The sequence below is a fragment of the Diachasmimorpha longicaudata genome, chromosome 1, assembly GCF_034640455.1.
Source record: "Diachasmimorpha longicaudata isolate KC_UGA_2023 chromosome 1, iyDiaLong2, whole genome shotgun sequence".
NCBI lineage: Eukaryota > Metazoa > Arthropoda > Insecta > Hymenoptera > Braconidae > Diachasmimorpha > Diachasmimorpha longicaudata.
Genome location: NC_087225.1, coordinates 6,472,133 through 6,492,662, shown reverse-complemented (window position 1 = coordinate 6,492,662; position 20,530 = coordinate 6,472,133). Strand labels below are relative to the sequence as shown.

Sequence of the window (20,530 nt, the reverse complement as noted above, 5' to 3'; positions counted from 1 at the left end):
AAGGGCCTTGGTAAGGAAGCTCGCGACTCAATCGAGAAGATTTTATAAGTTTTTACGGGAATTTTACAATAAAATTACGTAACATTAATGTAAAAATTCCGTCGTCGAAAAGTGCGGTACTGGATCTCGAGTTGTTTTTATACCTTTCTACGTCTTTTCATGAGTTTCCGGGGCGTTAGCTTCTGATTTAATCGAGAAATTCCTGAAGATTTTCAGAACATTCTGCATCGGAAAATTTTCGAGTGTTCTAGATAACTCGTGAACTTTCGAGAGAATTCTGCAACGCTCCAGATTTTTCTTGAATTATCCAGCTCGTCCCCTGAAACGACGATGTATTTGTCAAATCCCAATTTCGGGAGTTTTGTGTCAGGATAACTAATATTGGCGTTGGGCGTTCGAATATGCTATTTTGCCGATGTTGTCTGAGTGTGTGGGTGTATGTGTACGTGACTGATCGGTTGTCGATGATAACTGAAAAGAATAATTACTCGAATAAATTCAATTGTGAGTTCAAATCGGATATTATCGGATTCAAAACTTCCTTGACCGAGATCGATTGCATCATCTACTAGTAGAGAAGTTCACAGTGGAATAAATATTTAAGGGAAGGTAAAAAAATTTAACGTCAAGGAACTTTCGCCTCCCAACATAGGATACCATTGAATTTAACGTACCATTAAATTCAATTTAAAAGTCGTCATTACAGAAACGCCATTCGGAAGTAAATTACTAATTAATTAGCGAAAATATATTGACTCTGTTGTCACAAAGGTAATCTCCCACTTGGTTCTGGCCTCTTTGAAGGCAGCTAAACGCTATTTAATGATCAGTCACTTACGATGACGGGATCACGACTAGACATTGGAGTCATTAAGAAATGGAATCATAAGTCATTTTCGGCGGTTGGCCTTTTCCGTCCTATTGAACTCCGCATTGATTTCTAAGGCTAGAAAGGTGTTAGAGCGTCTCTGTTAGTGTACGAAAAAATGCTTATCAGTGGTATCGATCACATACATTCCTTCATCCTTGTTTTCATGCTTTTGGAAATTCTACTTCGTTACAGCTGTTCCAAATAAAAACAAAATTATCAGCGATCACTTAAAAGTCCAAATGCGACGTCACAACTCAATTCTCCAGCATGCCGACAGAAATAACCAGAAATAGACGGACACTTCCGATAAAATTATAGATATCCCTGTCAAATTGATTGGAGAACTGGAATTTTTGTAAAGCAATCGTCGGCTATTAATTCTCTTACTTAGAGATTCGTTGTAAAATTATTCGATTCCATCTTTGTTCCTTCAGGGAAAGACTAACTTTTCCCTAAAAAAATTAACTGAATAATTTTTTTCATTGAATGAAATATCGAATTGGAGTGAGGTATATTATATGCGTATTTTTCCGTCTCAAGAAATTATTTCGAATGACGTACAAAAATTTTCATCATTGTTTGAATCGAAGAAATGTACTTGATGTCCCATAAATTCTCGCAAGGTTCCAATTAAGCATGAGCCACTCAATAAATCTGTACAATTTCGAAGCCCCGCGAAAATTGACGATTCGCCGAGAATTCCAATTGAAAATTGCTAACAGTGAATAACAGCTGTGCTCCCCTTCGCCACTCATACCAGTATTCCCGAATGATATTTGCTGGAGGTGAGGGAGGTATGAAGGTAAAAATTACAAAATCTCTGGGCACTCAATTAGTGTGTAACAGTATCCCGAGTGGATCGAGGGGGTTGAGAAGTGGAGAGGGGAAAGCCTATGGAGATGCTTTCAGGGCCACCGCGTTTACGCCACAGTGTTCACTCCTCTCTGTCTCCCCTCCCCTCTCTTTCTCTCTCTTTCTCCACATCTCCCTTTCTCTCACAAGTGGAGGGTTGGAAGGCAATTTCGGCTCAACGCACACACGCGTGTGTTCAGCATGTGCTACTGCCTCTGATATTCGTCCACTAACGTGAAACGCCAGAGAGAAGGGAACACAGAGAAAAAAAAAAGAAAGAATAACAGTGACAGGAATATATACGTGGTGTAAAACGAAAATGGAAATAAGTATAGGAAATAACTGGGAGAGCCCAACGGGACGTCGTTAAGCCTCCCCTCTCCCCCCCCCCCCCATGGTGTCCTCGAACAAGTACCGTTGGGATATTTTCCCTTTCGACATTACAACTGCGGGAAATTTTGCCATTCCACTTTTAGACATTTGGTGGGATATTCTCCTCCCAAAATTGTTCAAGTTCAGGTATGATTTTTACCTCTCCCTCAGACTCTTGAAGTCTGTCAATAGCTGCCGACATTCACAGTGAAAAAATATTTACTTTGCCGGGGGAGAACTATAGCTTCAATACTCAGAGGAAAATTGATTTTTACAAAAATTGTATTCTCGATGTGAGAAAATAGTTTCTTGTTAATATATCGAATCGTGAAATCTGGTGAATTTTATGGGCCCAGGGAGTGAAGGAACTGGATTTCCTTGTTCCGAGAAAATATTCAAGTGGTGGGATAAATCTCACAATTTCATATAGTTACACCCCATCGGATATTTCGTCATCTTCAACTTAGGAATTTTTTATCATCTATTCAGGTGTGTATAAAATTGATCTCGAGTGTTGCACTCGGTGTGCAATATTTTAGAAATGTAGCATTTCAAGCTCCTCTTTCGAAAAATTTTCTTCGTCAATGGAATTCCATGAGATAATTTATGGAGAGACTGTGAGCTTCAAAGAATGCAGCAGTCGATTTTATTATTTCATTCAAGTTGTTGTTCGTAATAGGTAGAACCTTGTTGCAACGATATGGCCAAACATAAGACATCAAAATAGAAACAAAGATTATAATAAATCTTTAAAATAATGTTCAATAAATAACAATAGAGGTGGAAGGGAAGGGGTAGTTCATTCCTAAGTTGACGTTGAGGCTGCACAAAAGCAAAATAATGAAAGGAATAAATTGAAAAAAAAAAATCTAAAGAAAAGCTGTGGTTAAGAGGAGAACTCATCTATAAATAGATACTTAGGGTGCTTAAAGGAAAGGAGGGGAAGGGGGGGGGTATCGGATAAGTCAATTCTATTATCGAACAAAACGTTAGAAGTCAATGAATAAAAATGCTCATAACTAACCAGAAGAACTAATTCTCTGTTATGAGTTTGACCCTGGAATCGTGGGTGAATATTGTGTTTGCAAATTATCATCTTTAAAAAGAAAATCATTATTCAGTTGTATTCTTGAAGAAAATGCCTACAGTTAAATAGCAAGAGTTAAAAATTCTCTCAATCCACAAGAAGAAATAACTTTTCATCATGAATTCGACACTTTGACTGCGCGAAAATGATCCATGCCACCTTAGACATTTGCTGGGTTATTTTAGTCTGCAAATTATTGAACATCAGGTAAAACTCCTTCTACAACCCCGACAAATTATGAATACCACTCGGCATTCTCTCATCTTCACTTCAGTAAAATATAGTCTTCAACTGCATAAATGAAATACCTCGTCTATTTCCATTCCCCCTCTAATAATGATAAAATTTCTCAAATATGCATCAAAGAATCTCAATACCGAATGAAAACTAATCAAGACTGATTGCTCACTTAAACATCACGTAAAAACTGATAAGATTAATTAAAAAATACAACCACCACCTGCCTTAATGAAAGACAAAAGAAAAAAAAAAATTCCAACTACTCCATGTAATTACTTTGAAAGAAAAAAAAACAACCAATAAGATTAATAGCCGTTAACTTTGCTGAGATAAAGGCCCCCATAAGCTCCCGGAAAAAATAATTTTCTGCAGGAACCGAAAGAGTCAGATGAATGATAAACTCAAATGTGAATTGCAGGAGGCCCTCCCACGACGCCTCTGAGCGCCGTATGGCTTACACGTTTGATTATCTCACCAGGATACGTCCCAAAGGGTTCAAACATTTTACTTGAATAATATCAGGCGCATACTCTCAATTTTACCATCAGAAGCGTGAATTTTTTTTTTCTCCCTCCCCTCCTCACCCATTCACTTACACGTTACTTCTCGGTAGGACTCGATGACCACCGGGCAATTTTCAGCACGTCAGAATGTATTTAGAGCTATTAAGCGTAACCCAACTCGTGAATGTGTGTATGTGTGTGTGTGTGTGTGTGTGTGTGTGTGCGTGTGTGTCCTGTGCCATTAGACATCGGAGAGAAGAAAGAGAAAAAAAAAAAACAAGTAGATGAATATAATGGTAGGAGAGGAAACTTGATCGTCATGACACTTTGGCAGTTTCAAGGGGCATCAGGGGTGAGGTAAACGTATATTTCACGAGGAATCGCTGGTATGGACGTGACAGGCGACCTTACTCTACTCGTGGCTCTGTACATGCATGGAAAGCCTGCGTATATAATCCAACTATCTCTGTACTCCTCCCCTTCACCCCCCTTGTAATTCTCCCCTCGTCGTGATGACGCGTGGCCTGGACTCACTCGTATATCGACCCGCACGGGGCTACACAGCTCTACAATCTCTCTGTTCTCTTGCTCTATCTATTTCCCTCTCTCTCTCTCTCTCTCTGCCACTTCCTCCCTTAACAACCCTGAACGCACCCGCCCACTCTTCTGCCCATTTTTTGGAGAGGGGGAGGGGATGCACTCATATGTACATTATCCCTTTATGTTTATTTCTCTGTGTACATCAAACATCGTATCTTACTGATGAGACTTTCATATAGGGGTTGGTATGGGGAGAGGGAAGAAATTTACTAATGTCTCTTTGAAAATTGAGGATAAAAATGGGGGTGAGGAATTGGGGAGAATTTGGTTTGAGTGAAGAATATTGAGATTAATTATCCACGAAGAGAAAAATATAGTTCTGCTAATTAAATATTCTTCTGATGAGACTTTGAAACGAATTTTTGGATATTTGGATGCCCAAAACAAATATAATTGACAGAATTATGTTTTTTTTCAGTGCATGAAGGGGAAAGTTCGGGGCATCTGTAGAAATCATGCACTTTAGTGGAGTACAACAGGGTTTGGGACTTTGTTTAGGTTTTTGAGACAATGTTGTTCAGAGGAGAGCAATAAATTCATTTATTTATTTTCGGAAATGGGTGAATTATGTGGAGTGAATAATTCTTTGATTTAAATTAAAAGATTATTTGTGGATTAATGAATATGATGTATTTGATATTTGAGTAGTTATTTAACTTCTAATAAATGAAGTCTTCGTTTGGGGTATACATTTGCTCATGTTTGAAAAAAGTTTCATTTGATGTGAATAAAACGGAAATGAACATCATGTTCATGTTTGAATAGGGCTTATTACGAGCTATTTGGATAAACCTATTCAGTTGATTCAAATGAAGTTTAAGTGCTTCCTACATAATAATTCTCTGGGAGGGACAGGGAAAGTGGGAGAAAAGTGGTGAGGAAGAAAGACAAGTTAAAGAGGAATTTTGAATTAGAAATTTCAGGATAAATGGATAAAAAGTTTTGTATTCCCGGAGAAATAACGCATCTGCATCGAGACACTAGTTCAATTTTCATTGCTGTCTGGGAATTTTTACTTTAGCAACTTGCGATTACTTCATTGGAGGATAATTTGATCATCATTTCTCTTTCTCCTTGTAGAGCGTAATTATTTTCTTCTCAAGAATTTCATTAGATTAAAAATTTCCTGTTAAAATGTACGAGTGTGCTGGCATACTTAATACCTTGAATAATCGATACCCCCGACATATCTATGTCTCGATTCATCCGGTACATCGATATACTAGATATCTGCTTCCCGATGACTTCCATAGCGAAAAAATATTCCATATTCAATTGCCATTCGTGAATTTCAACGAAATATTTCCAGTATCAGTTTGTAATTACTTTGAATAACAGTTTATCGTTGTGGATAATTCCATATTAATATTGATCTCGCCAATACAAGACTTCATACTTCATCGAAAACTAACGGATACCAGCGATCTTCGATACCCCATCAAAAATCCTTTGGATTAATTTGTATTCTCCTCTTTTTCCAATGGAAATCTGACAACTCCTACTTGAGTAATTACCAAACTGGTTAGAATATATAATTAAGTTAATTTCCTGCACACGCCAAAAATCAATTTGAGACAGGAAATTTTTCGTCAAAAACCTTTTCATTCCCAATTATAAAAAAAAATCACCTGCTTATCACTCCATCCAGAGGAGGCTTATTATTCTTTAATCGTCAATTATTCTTGAATCGTCAAAAATATCGTCACAGTAGGGCCTCCCCTTCCCCATACCAAAAATTGGCAAAATGCAACCTTCATGAATTTCCAAATCTCTACATACCCCCGTAGGGGTGCGTCTATCTAGCGTCTCATGCGTGAAAAAAAAAATCTCAAAGAAATAAAAAAAAAAAAACTTGGAGAGGATATATAAGAAACGAGGAACAGGTTTTTCAAGCCGCCGGAGGATATATAGTACACGTAAAGGATCCTACGAAGCGTGACTACCTGACGACGTGGCCCCGGGCGCACACCCAGAGGAAAATGCTGAAACAGGTGCTCGTAAAAAATTCGACGCTCAGCCAATCCTCCCCGCCTCCCCCATCCACCCTTTCACCCTGCTCTCCCTTTCTTCTCACTTCAAACGCATACGTGTAGTGGGCTCTAGATGTGGGCAACTGCGTATAAACGTGCAAAAATGAGGGGAGAGGTTTTTTTTTTTAACTTTAAAAAAAAAGACTCACCTTAAAATACACGGAAAAATCTGTCTCTTTGATATGATCCATGGCGCGGAGAAGAAGCGATGCGACAGAGGAATGCGAATTCAGGAGGGTGAAGTGGTTACGTAAAAACTCGTTGGGTAAACTGTGAGGATAACGACGTCATCATCAGAGATTACGTCCTGGCATGTTCACTGTTTCTTTTTTTTTTTTTAACCAGAAATCTTCTCTGCACCCGAGAGCTTTCTTTGGATCACATAAAATTTCTGTCTGTTGAATAATTTAAGATATTTATTACGCACAAATTATTTTAAAATCCCTATTTCGGTGAGGTAAATGAAATGGCGGTGGGGAAGCTCTTTAGGCAGTGTAAAACACTCGTTTCATGGATTCTTTAACATGATTTGTTTACTTTACCGAGAATTGGTAATTTCGACGTTAGTTCCAGGGACGTCGTTAGCAGTTCTTTGGAATTGAGAGATAACATTACTCTTGTTTTGTAGTGGTACACGAAGAGAAATTTTGTTTCTACCTTTGAGTAATTCAGTATCAAAATATGACATTAGAAAATTGTACGGAACAGTCATGTATTTTTTAGTCAAAATCATGAAAGTTCTAGAGCATTTCATCATTTTTGTGTGAATCGTCTTTGAAACGCTATGATATCGCCTTTCAAATTTCATCATTTCGTCTGAGTCGTTTATGAAAAGCCATGACACAGCCTTTCGATTTTTTCGATTCGATTCTGTAATTGGTTCACTCTGAGTTCCGTTAGTTTTACTGATCATTTCGCTCCGTCTAAAAAAAAAGCTGGATTTACTTGCTAATGACGAGGGTTATTAACCATGAATGTCATTCATTAACTATTATAATGAAGAGTTTAGTTGCAGTATCGAGGAATCAGCTGTAGAATTCAAAATATTGACGTCCAGAAGTATACTTTATTAATTAAAATGCCACGGAAGTAATTTTTCTTCTCAGTAAACAAATTACCCACGAATGAGGGGGGACAATTGAGCAAACATTTGTCGCGAAATTTTGAAAATTCAGAATAGTGTCATTTAACATGATTTGTTTGCTTGAATAGAGGGAGTGATTTTCAATCAATTAATTTGAGAGAACTCGATTCCAATTATACAGTCGTTGGATTATTTTTTTCTCTGAGTGTGCGGTGAAAAATTCGATACAGTACCCCGGAAATTACAGTTGAAAATTTCCCACTGCATAAATTCCTGAAAATCACTGATGCGTTCCCAAGAATAAAAAAAAATATAGAATTTTTTGTGCAAAAAGTCGTAGACTCCAGAACTCTCAACTACGAGAATGTTTTCAGCGAAGTGCATAACCGTAGAGTGTGTGTATCTAAGAGACATTACGCCTGCCGACCTGTTGCTATCCCCAGAGTGAGTGCCGCGATGCTCCTTATCTCGACCGCCCCGATTTACTTACATGTGCCCACACGCTCATCACCTCCATTTTTTTCCCCACCCCAGAGTCTCATCCAAATGAATAAATAACTAAAGTCACGTGAATTGACCATTTTTTTACGGTTTTTTTTTTCAGCCTCGGGAGGGGGTGGTCCAATGTTGGTCCCTCCCGTGGCCCAAGGGGGAACGGCCGGTCGTCCAGTATGTGACACTGGGGGACGTGGAGCACAGAGCTCCGTCCCTGGTGCTACAGCAACACTGTGGCCCCTAGCGCCCGCACAGCCTAATTTAACGGCCAGCCAGCAGTCACAGGCGACACCACCCCTAGCTGCCACCCCAGCTCCAGCACACAATCAAGGTTTGATCACAATTGGATTCATTTCTCCGACTGGAATAAATATTAATTCACGTGAAAAATTTCTTTGGAAATTGTCGTAGCTTATATTTGAATAAATGGATTGATTTGTGGGTGATTAAATGGATTAAATGTTGTGTAAACTCAACTGGTAGTGGGGCACTCTTGCCAAACAAAATTGATTTAAGTCACATTTATTATGAAATTATGAAATTCGAATGGGAATAACACATTTTTGATGCTCAAAACATCTTATTAATTTCTATTGGGAAATTTAGTTGGCGGAAAATTCCAAATTTTATCGATTTTGTCATCAACTTTTCCTAACATCATTACTTGATAGTCGGTGTCATTAATTCCTAGGGAGCCATTAGCAATTTTTGGAAATCTGGGATATGAAAATTATTAACAATCGAAGAGAACTGGAATTATATGAGAATTGATTCATTTTAAATTTACAATTAAAACTTTTATGTCTCTGTGAATCAAAGTGAAGTGTAACTATCCTCCAATCAAAATACAATGATCTTTAATTTGGTCGTTTTTACTCACATTGGTACCCCCATTCGAGAATTTCAATTCTTTGAAAAAGCATAAATCGATAACTACTAACAAATCCTTGAAATAATTACAGGTGTCAATAGATATGAGCTGTACTCACTATTCCCTGGCGGTGGCGCTGGCAGTTATGTAGCTGCAACGCCAGGTACACCTGCAGCAACCCCAGCCCGTGCCTATCATGCCACCACGCACAAGGGTGAGTCCCTGTCATCTAAATTACAGACTATCACCACCAAGGTGTCCTAACTGCTCTCCGAATTAACATAATTTGGGCAAGTCCCACTAGCCAACACGCGTATACGGAGAAAAAAAGTTGGATAAAAGTTAAAGTCTACGGAAAACATTGGCTCTACCGAAAAGCTATACGTTTAACGTACTAAAAATTTTATTTTTTGATTTATCCTTGAGAAGTTGACGAATTTTGTAGAAAAACATTACAATATTTCACAAAAGTTAAATTGCCAATTGTGGAATTTAATAAATATCTTTATCCGGAAAACATCTCGAATCTCGTTTTCGAGGAGAGTTATTCTATTAATATACGTAGAATAGCTTCGAAAAGACATACCCTTTCAATTTTGAGAGGAAAATCCAATTTAACTGTGTAATTATGACGGAAAATATCCTCTGCGCCGAAGGAGAGCTACAAGACATCCTAACCCGCGTGTTTACTAAGTGAACCCTCGGCTTCGCCTCGGGCGGTAATCCACACGAGGGTTAGAGTGTCCTGTTTTCCTTTCTTGGTACGCAATATTCAGCCGTAATCTGGGGGTAGTAGAATCATATCGAGTGTGCGTAAAATTCTATTTTATGCCTAAGGCATGAAAAAAACATTTTTCATTCGTCACTTGTCCCATTTGTCACGGAGTACAGTCTGAATTTAACAATTTCTCTGGAAATCAACTTCACATTCGGAATTTTCAATGCCAAGATGGTCTCAATACTCATTGGCATTGCAACACGAAGCAAATTTAAAAAAATCGCTGTGTAAAATTCAGTCGAAATTTCTTGACACTAAAATGAAAAACAGCTGAGAATGTCATTTACACTACGATTGTTCAGTTTATTCGGTTATTTTTAGCCAACTTTTTATCTCACTGGATCTCCATCCCTCATCCTCACAATTCCTCAAAACAAACCCTTCTCTGAAAAAAAAAGAACCCTTCATTTCCCTCCCAAACTCACCCCAAGAAATCTTTCGTAATCGCATCGAAATCACTGAAATCCATTTACGTAATCTCCCAATTCATCCAAAAATCCACGAACACATTTTGTACCTCTGAAAAAATATTTCATACCTCAGAGGCTAGCATTCACCGGTTAATCCTCGCAATCGGAGGTTTTAAATTCATTCTTAACGCCGCCGATCCCTTTTACCTTTTAAGAAAGCGCGGAAAAAGTGGCCAGGAGCTGGAGAAAGAGAGGGGGCGGAGGGAGGGGGTGGGCTCGCACGGCGGCACGCTCACAATGCCGCAATTATGCAATTAAAGTTCTGAATGAGCCCCCCCCCCTATCCCCCCTTTACTCCCCCTCTCTTTCCCCCCTTCCTCTATGGAACAGGACTCCGGGGGCCGGCAACAGCGCACCATAGCCCCACGAAAATAGAACGTATCTGGGTCTCCCCGACACAGAGAGGGCCTTTAACAACCTCATTGTCCAAAGGTGGTAATCCAAAACGCGCGTCTCGCCACTACTTCGTACAGCTTGAAGAATCTATCCATTTGATTTTGGTGGGAATAAGCCTGACCGAAATAAGAAAAAAGTAAAAGTGCCATTTTCAATGGGGTAATTGTCCCTCCTGGTTTCAATATTAACGTTGGGGTAAGATGCTAGTGCGAATTTTTTTGCATATAAAAAAAACAAATTACAATAAAAAAAATACAAAATGAGTGAAGACCTGGGGCGATAGGTATTTAATGGCTCTCCGCCTCCTGCTACACCTTGTCTAAAATCGAATCTAGACTCATCGGCAATTTCAATTATCCCCTGCGCCGATTTAAACTACTCGAAAATTTAAGCCATCACTCTCTCATCCATCCCACCATCTTTCCACGTAATGAAATCCATTAATGTATGTGAAATTTATTTCACGCTGCATTATTTTACATCGGCCAGAACGGACAGGTGAGTGCGACAGTGAAATTCAAATGGAATGAAAAGTGGTGGGGGTGGGGGAGGGAGGAAATAAAGAAAAAAAAATGAAAGGGGGAGTATTGCGCGGGGGTATATCGCGCAAAGCTGGATTTTCAGCTTTTGATTCTTGAATTTGTGGGATTTTTTTTTGCCCCACTCTTTAACGCCTGTCTCAACAACACCCGATACAGAATGAATTTGCATAGATTTTCCATTTATTTCGTATCTGACCACTCGTTTATTGCATATTTATCGTTAAGGAGCGAGTGAAACTAACATCGATAAATTTCAATTCGCAGTGTTAGTCGGGTTGTAGCCCCTTTTAATATTCATGGGGAATATGTTTTTTCGACGTTTCCGGATTAAATTGGGGAGGACGGGAGAAACTGGGGATTCTCGGGAGTCTTTTCTCTTTCGATTCATATTCGAGAAATATTCAATACTGTCAGCTGAACGGAGGGGAAAATTTGGTGGAAATGGCTTGAACGTTTGGTAAATGGGTTGTGCTTTAGGCATTCGGAGAAAATTACGGGACCGTTCAGTAAAATTTGTTGACTACTTAATAAAAGTACAGAAAAATCGTCCATCAGTTGGGTAATTCTTCTCGAACGGGTGAATAATTTTGATCAATCTGTCGATAAATTTTGATGAGAGGTGCGGTAACTTTCAAAACATGGTAACGGCCAAAACATGATCACCAAACGGTTAAACAATTTTATTCTGCAAAATTAAATGGCATTGTGACTGAAATGTGAAGATATTTTTAATGGTCGAGTCATTGATCACATCTTCGAAGATCAGTTGCCATATTTCTCAAATGTTCATGATGTTAGAAATTTGATAACACCGAATTCGCGTTTCTAACCGCAAGTTCGCCAGTGACGAAGTGTTCAAGATATATCTCAGGTTCTGAAAAAGATAACGAAACCTTCCTTAGACGTATTTGTAGTCTCATTTTTCACTATAAAAAAGATCCTTAAGAAAAGTTTGTCATCTTGAGATCGTGAGATATCCTGCAATAAGCGATAGTAAGCAGGTGGAATCGCCTCAACTCGTTTGACCACTCCACTCTTACTAAGTGATTAATTTCGATGAGAAGTTGGCAGAGTGATTTGAAACCACTCTGTGAATTTCAGTAGATAATTGTTGAAAATTGATAACTGATTGTCGATTTACAATTTTAACCCTTTGACGAGAAAATCCCACCAATCTTTGTCGAGGTCAGTGGGAGTGGGGATACCAGCGACCATACTATGCTGTTGTTTGTGCTAGTGAGTGTTCTCGTCAAAGGGTTGATAACCAGTTTGGTAATGATGTGGTAAAACGAACTTATGGGTTTAACTGCTGCCACTAAAAAAATTCTCGATTCACTCTGGTGCCTCTATGTGATTTGAAAACGATTGAATCAAGTTGATAATGTATGCATTTAAAGTAGATTTCCTGGAATTGGATTGAATATTTTCAGAATATTTTTTTTAATCAAATTGTCGATGGAATTTAACTGAAGTGGTTATAAAAGTTTGTTTTCCAACCTCATTTTTTAACGATTGGATTCCATATTTATCGATCAAATGACAAAAAGATAAATCACTACAATATGTTTCCGACATAAATCAATTCGATACCAAATTGACTTTAGTTTTAAATCATTAAGTTGAAGGAGCATTAAACTAATTTTCAAAAATTGATAGACTTCAGTGATTAGGCACATTCGGAAATTCATCAATTTTAGCGTGAATATTTATTGACATTATTACTGATTGTTCGAGGTCAATAGCCGTGTATATTTCCGATCACATTTTCTCAACGCCGGGGGAAATTAGAAATCCAGATGTGAAATGAATTATTTCCAGTTTCAGAGAGTGTATTCTCGGCAGCAGTTGGGGTTGGGGTCGGTGGTTACACCTGGGGGGCTCCCACGCCACCCCCTGGCTCACCCTACAGCCCTGTACCAGTGACGCAGCTCGAGTTGTTGGCTAAGAATCTAGCAAATCTAACACCACATCATGCACAACAACCACTGAGTCTTCAGGGTCTTGGTGTCAATGTTGGTGCAAGTTTACATCATGCACAGCATACAACGCAGCATACACTCAATCTTGCTGGTCTACACCATTTACATCAGGGTGAGTCAACGATGAGAACTACGTCGGCGACATCGTTCACGTCCAAATATATGGATGAACGAACACTTACTCTCGGTTAGTGATCAAAATGAAACAAAACGCTGGATTCGGCGTTTCAGTATCAAAATTTTATTGTTCTGGTTTACGAACATCTTTTACGATAATGCACGAAATTTCATGACGGTTTTAATTTTTTTTAATGCGGATGGCAGACCTGAATGGCTTTTATTATTGGATTGTTCTGGACGGAGAAAAGCTGATTGTTGGTTGAAGAGGAGATACCATGAGACAATTCTTCAATTCAAAAACTTGTTAGCATTGCGAGTGGAGAAGTCTTTCAACAATCAGAATTCTTCTCTTTCAGATAATTCTCAATCTGAGAAAGCTTTCTTGTCTAAATGACATGGATCTCGTACGAATACCGACACAACTTGTTAGAAACTCAATCATCAACTTCATGAAGATTACATTCTAGCTTCCATAGTTGAACATGAGTTGCCGATTTAGGACAACTCAGAGTGAAATTATAGATAACTGCATGTGACTGTGCTGTTGATTCGTGACTAAATACATTGAACTTTCCCGCACCAAGTCTTAACGATAATAATTTCTCCAATTGTCTTGTTTAGGTGGCCTTCATCAAGGAACCTTTTCCCCCCAGCTCTCCCTGGTGACTGCTGGTACTCCAACCCTAACAATAAACAGTTTTTCCTCACCAAACACCCAAGCAAGTGTCATATCTCCAAGTACTGGTGTTCTTCTCCACGATTATCAATCATCAGGAGCTGGTGTCAGTCCAGTTAGTAATTGCCAATCGTCGTTACTAAACGGTGCATCTCTACCAACAGGTGCAACTGCCTGTACAGTTAGTACCGTTCTTGTTCAAGGTGCACAAACGGCTAATACATTTGTACAGAGTACAACTAAAAAGAGGGAGTCTATTGTAACAGCTCAGGCACAGACAATCAAAGTTGAAAACAAAACATCAAGACAATCTTGTGTCTGCAAAAGCTCCAATGCCACTGGTAAGATCATCATTAAACTGCTACATTTGTCTCTTAAGTTGTTAAATTATGTGACCTTGAGACGTAAACCTCGGTGAAATAATTTGAGTGTTTTCTGGCTACGTGCATGGTCATGTTTAGTGAGCTAGAGGTGACAGGCTTCTACAGTGCTCCCCCGAAGCTTACGTAATACTAAAACTTCTCTTCCTCCATTCTATATTTAAGCGGTCTAGCCAGTTGGCTTTATCGTATACCCAGTTTTACACTTACTTTTCGTTGATTCGTACCCCTCATATCTCAATTCCTTATTTTTTATTCTGTCTCACTATCAATAAACAGGAAAAACAAAAATTATCCACTCAGAGGCTGGCTGTAGTCGCACTCTTCCAGTGGTATCATCCTGGAATGGCCAGGATTCACCATCTTCTTATCATAATACAAGTCAGACGATTGCCACAAATCTCGTTAAACGTGAACCTCTCACAACGGTACCATGTCAAGTTGCTGAAGTATCTACATCACTTCATGCAACTACTACAGCTGTCAAGATTGAGCCACTTCCCACAAAATCCGAAAATGGTAAGGATCAAATTTAATTCTTCTCAAACTATCCTCCCCTACTTGATGCCTTTCGCATACCACCAAATCAGTACCGTTGAAATATGATTTTTTTATCGTGCATTTGATACCTCCAACGTAGTCATTTTTTCTCCCCATTTCCCCTCGTGAATGTAAAAGTCATTGGGCATCATTCATACACTACGTCTTGCCCCATACCCATCAACCTCTCGCGTATTGATTTCACTGGGTAATTTTTTGATCCCTTCAACGGCAAAAAAGAAGAAATCCACTCCCCTCGTGGTTGGACCAATGGGATTTCTTTTAGCAGTCATGAACCCTCGTACACATGACAAGGTGCAGAGGGATAGGAGGAGCGTAAGACTGAGCTCCTGTGCCTCGAGGGGTGGTTGGAGTGTGCTTGACGAAAAAAAAAAATGTCTAGGACATTAAGCGAACCAAGTACATGACAATTTTGCTCGTAGCACCCGGGCCACAAGACATCGAATATTTTCTGTCAAAAATGTCGGTTATCTGATTATCCCTCTATCTGTTGAAAAGATGTACAACAACTGGGGGGACAGATAAACGAACAAAAAAACAACACATGCAAGAGGGAACAGATGAGGGGAAGGGGGAGGGGATGGGGGGGTTAAGTAGGAGGTGCGTGACACGCATGGCGACGCAAATACAAGGCGTGGCTCGGAAACGAGTCTCGAGTCTCTATGCATGCATTTGTATACGAAAAGCTGCAACCGCAAATGATTCCAGCAAATTACGATAGGTATTCTGCACGCCTACATGCCATTACATCAGGTTTATAACAATTTTAATCTACGTTTCATGCTATTTTTTCTCTCCTTCCTCCCCTTCATTTTTCACCCCACCATACGTCTAATCGTTTTTCCTCATTCTGTTCTTGATTTTTTTTTCCCCCTCTTTATTTCCAGGAATTGTTGTATCAACAGCAGCAGCAAGTGGTATACCAGTTGGTATCGCTGTTGCGAGACAAAGATTGCAACACCAGGAGACATCATCAACGTCGATGAGAAATGTCTCACTGAGTCATCACACGTCTCATCACGCATCCTATCATCACTTTCCGGAGAGTCTCGGTGAGTTTTCTACACTAACGGTTTTGTTTCAATCGGGTTTATTTTTATTCAATGGTTAGAATTAAAGTTGAATTTTTGGCCGGGGAAATATAAAACGGGAATTAAAGTGTCGAGCAAAATCAGCGTACCCGTACGCTCATATATCTGGACTGGAGGGATAGCGTTGCGGATAAGCGTTATCCGATACGCTCGGTGCTTTCATTAGTGCCATCGTTGGATGGTATGGTATGTTCTGTGTAGGTGGTAGGAGAGGTTTGAATAATTGAATTCAAATCTAAGGACTGAATTAAAGTAAATGTGAAAAGTGGTCGACTTGCCACTGGAAGAATTGCCGTCTGTTGATATTTTATTCATAACAGTAAAGACAAAAATACGTTTTATTGGAAAATTGGGGAACCTGTGTTGAAAAAAATGAAATTTCATTGACAGTTGTCTATCGATTTTCGGTGCAGTGACATTGAATGCGTCTTGAGGATTAAAAATCATGAAATTCCAAGTGAATTCCGTTAACTATTGACGAAGGGCAGGGTGACTGCGACCAAATGAATATTCATTAATAGTTTATGAATGACTCACTTGAATGGCGAAAGTCAAGTCCAATAAAGTTTATCAAATATACATTGGTTGACTAGTACCGAGTGAACGTTTGGTGGAACCCAATAGACTCTGATTTAGAACCAAAATCCATTCGCTTATCATAACTAATCCGTTCTATCAGCGCATGGAGATCAGGATTTCTTCATTATCATTCCGATGTATGTTTCAATATTTTCATACACTCCAGGTGCTAGTTATTCCGATGTGGTTCGAAATATTAATTGATTCTGGGGTGACAAGTACAAGGAATTTGTTCGCACAATTAAAGTTGAAAGTCTATGACCTATCACCTGAACCAAATCAATGTTGAGTGAGTGATCAATCATCTTGAAATTAAGTTCATATGAATACTTTTACTTCGAGAATGATTAGTTTCCATTCGATAACGTCAAAGTTCCCGATTTAAGAACTTTTCGCACTCATCCGAGCAATCTTCCTCCTGCAATTAAGTAATCCGTTCCGGATTATCAATTGCCCCGTAGAGTCGCAACTTTTTCAGAATCAGTAATTTCGTTCTAGAAACTAGACATATTTTTCTGTTTTTCTGAAGTGAAAGAAATAATTCTGTTGTAAAAAAAATTCAGACCAATCCATCATTCGCTGAGAGTTGACAAGTCATGCGTTGTGGTAGATGAAGCATTCAGTTAATTGCAAATAATGGTGTTCTCTCATGGTCAATAATTTTTTCGAATAGCCTCTACATTAACTACCAACAAATGGTCCTTGAAGCACTCTACAGTATCCTTCTACAACTCTGATTATGTTAAACATCTCTAAAGCTAGCTAAACCTGTTACAGCTACAGGAGTCTAAAAATTACACGAGACAATAAGTACGGAGTTGTTACAATAGACTAACACGTAGGTCAAGTTGTCGACGAAATCCTCATCCCCCGTTAGACAATTATTTTTGAAATTTCAAACAAAAAATTTTGAACTTTTCCACAATGAATGACTTGCTTCAGTTTCAATTAGATTTGTTATTAAACAATTAGTCAGTTTTCTTGAGTTTTCAGTGAAGATTACTTTCTCCAGCTCATACGACAAGGGAAATTGCTGGAGATGGTAAAAATTTAGAAACAATATAACGACCCTTTAACAACAGACAAGTGTGTCCACATATGTAACTACAGGTATTCAGGCTTGTCGGTTATTACAATATCGATATGCGTCAACACTGTTAGCAAGAAGTATCCATTTTGTGGACAGCTGACTAGTCATTTTCAAGTTAGTGACATTGCCTGCGATTTAAGGAGAAAATGAATTCGTGATATTTCCAATTTAACTCGTCGAAATTTTCATTTTTCAAACAGTATTGAAACAAAATTTTACGATTTCATCGAATGTGTGATGAAACCATGAATATTCAGTTTCAAATTACACTGAATTTTCCATAATTTGAAAATTGAATACACTCTTTGATGGAATTTCTCCCATTTCCCTCGATTTTCAGAGAACAATTTATCTGAAATCCATACTATACTCGCAATTTTCCTGCACTTTTCAATAAAAAGTACAAAAAAAATGAAAATTAAATGTACCGCAAATATCCAAACCATTTTAATATTGAACACCATCACCGATTGTATTTGCAGAACCGGGCCTTGAAAATTTTCATTCATTACGTACTAATCACCGGGTAGAAACTGTTCCTAGTTACAGTGTCAACAACCTTGAAATCTTTCTCTCTCATTTCGCCAAAAAATTCTTGCGAATGTTTAGAGAATGGTTTAGTACATGGGTTATATGTAGCGGTATTTGGTGGGTAACTATACAGCCATGTTTGTCCTGGTGGTGAAAGAGGTACATTGGCGCGGCATGGTGCGCACACAGAGTAAATCACAAGTGAAGAGAGAAGAAGAGAGGTGGAATGAATCGCAGAGGGGCACAACAGTTCCAGGGTTATACAGAAAATGTTGGTATGGGGGAATATAGGATGTACAAGGATATATAGGTATCTGTGGTGGTCCGACGTGTGGGTGTTTCGAGGTGGAGAGAGGAGCGAGAGAGGCTATGTGAAAAAGTAGGAGCGAGAAATCAGGGGATGGAGTGGGACGCGAGGGGGGGGGTGGACAAGCGGAGGGAGGAGGAAGAGATTTGGGGGGGTGGGAGGGAGACAGAGGGAGAGGAGAATGAGACTAAAAAGAGTGACAAGTTGATGAGAAAAGGGGGTTTGGTCTTTTCCAGGATCGGCCACAGCCATGACCGTGGGCGGGGCTACACTTCTACATTGTGGCAGTGGTGGGGATGATAGGCCGGCCCATCTCGCCATTCCCCCAGGTGCTATTGCACCCTCTGTGAATGCCCCTTTGGGCTCTACTCTCAATGCAAATGGTTTAGGTGGCTTGGCTAGCATAGGTCCTAGTACACATTCAGCCACCACTGCTGGAACAACCACTGCTCCAGCCACATGGCCACCAACACTATGGCAATATCCAACAGCAGGTGAGATAACGTCAAATAATTTAATGATTATTTTCAATCAGACTAAGTTGTCAATTTAATCTCGTGATTTTTTTACTCGTTGATATTACTAACATGATTGAATCCATCGGGGGAAGGGGGTGGTACAAGCTTTTGGGGGTCTTCTGAACTAGCACTTACAATGATAAATCAATGCAATATTGATCCATCATTCGATTTTAGTTTTTAATGTGGCGAGTCGATACTGGCTTCTCATCTCTCATTTTCACTCCCATTTTAGTCTCATACTTATATCATTGACCGAGTGACATTTCGATTAAATCCAGCGTATCAAACTCAATGTCTATTTGAGTATTGAGTCTATTATTGAGGAGAACCTTTACTCGTAAGATGAAAGGATCGTGTACAAATCTATGGCGATTAAATTATATTAGTCTATTTTATATTTAGCAATGCCAGCTTTGGAGCCAGTCGGGTTTCCACAACTTGGCGTTGGTCTTCAAGGAGGTCTACAGCTCGTCAGAGATCCATCAACGGGTCATTTATTGTTGATTCACGCAGCTGGTAAACTTTCAACAACTTTAATATATCGTCTGATGCACTTCTCATTCTCTCTTTCCTTTGGGTAATTAAATTATTCCCTTAATTTAGCAGAACAACTCCAGCAGGCAGTGGTATGGCCGAACTATCCTCATCATAGTGGTCCAAATGTTAGTGCACCTTCGCCTTTATTGTTACCACCGCCACCGCCTCCATCCCTTCAGCTGTTGAGCGACATGAATGGTGCAAGACTAGTACTGACTGAGAGCAAACGCAAGGCGCAAAACAATGTACCCATCGTTAAAATTGAGGCTGACTGTGGTACAACTCCGACCACAACAATAATCGGTAAACCATACATATACAACTCCCAACTATTTTACCCCTATCCACCACTTCTAGACCCCTTTATATTACTCAATCGATCCACGTAATCAATTATATTTCTGAGATGAATCGTTACCGCAAGCATTCAAGGTAAACTAATGAATCAACAGATAATAAATTTTTTTCGAATCGATTGTAAAATATGTTCACACATTATTGACTAACAAAATTCAATTGACTTGTGCAAATTAGCTTCAGCAGAGCCAAGCAAAGCTCTCCAAACGATGACGACAATGACCGGGCCACTCGTCCCCGATACACCTCTGCTAACGACGCTGCATTACTATCCTCACGCGCCGGCGCTCGTCCAAATAAGTCAATCAGAATCGACACAGTGTCGAACACAGGTCAGTTCGGTCATTCAAATTAATCCAGCTAATTTTCGCATTCCGTGATCATTCAACGCAAAAAAATATCCTCTGCTATGTTCAACCTTACTGAGATTCGTCGAACTACACCATTCGGATCATGATAATGAATTAATGTTGTTAATTGAAATTTCTTGAACAGTTGTTTTGCAATTTTCACAGACAAAAGAGTTTAGCTGCTAGTGCAATGGGATTGATTTTCAGGGATATTTTATAGTAAAATTTGGCGACTAAACGGCAGAATATTACTGGCACCA

General features: G+C 39.2%; 1 protein-coding gene across 4 annotated transcripts in view; it reads left to right on the top strand.

The window, feature by feature from the left end:
• Positions 1-20,530, top strand: part of LOC135168983 (uncharacterized) — a 58,045-nt gene that overhangs the window by 28,810 nt on the left and 8,705 nt on the right. Inside the window, exons 2-11 of one of the 4 annotated variants that reach the window (XM_064133662.1) lie at positions 8,244-8,465; positions 9,097-9,219; positions 13,010-13,282; positions 13,912-14,307; positions 14,626-14,865; positions 15,795-15,959; positions 18,742-18,999; positions 19,429-19,542; positions 19,633-19,866; positions 20,098-20,252. In XM_064133662.1, coding sequence (XP_063989732.1) covers positions 8,264-8,465; positions 9,097-9,219; positions 13,010-13,282; positions 13,912-14,307; positions 14,626-14,865; positions 15,795-15,959; positions 18,742-18,999; positions 19,429-19,542; positions 19,633-19,866; positions 20,098-20,252 — 2,160 coding nt within the window. In that variant the 5' untranslated portion in view covers positions 8,244-8,263. Of the gene's footprint in view, positions 1-8,243; positions 8,466-9,096; positions 9,220-13,009; positions 13,358-13,911; positions 14,308-14,625; positions 14,866-15,794; positions 15,960-18,741; positions 19,000-19,428; positions 19,543-19,629; positions 19,867-20,097; positions 20,253-20,530 lie in introns of all 4 variants that reach the window. The other 3 variants (XM_064133654.1, XM_064133645.1, XM_064133640.1) reach the window with 3 other exon arrangements.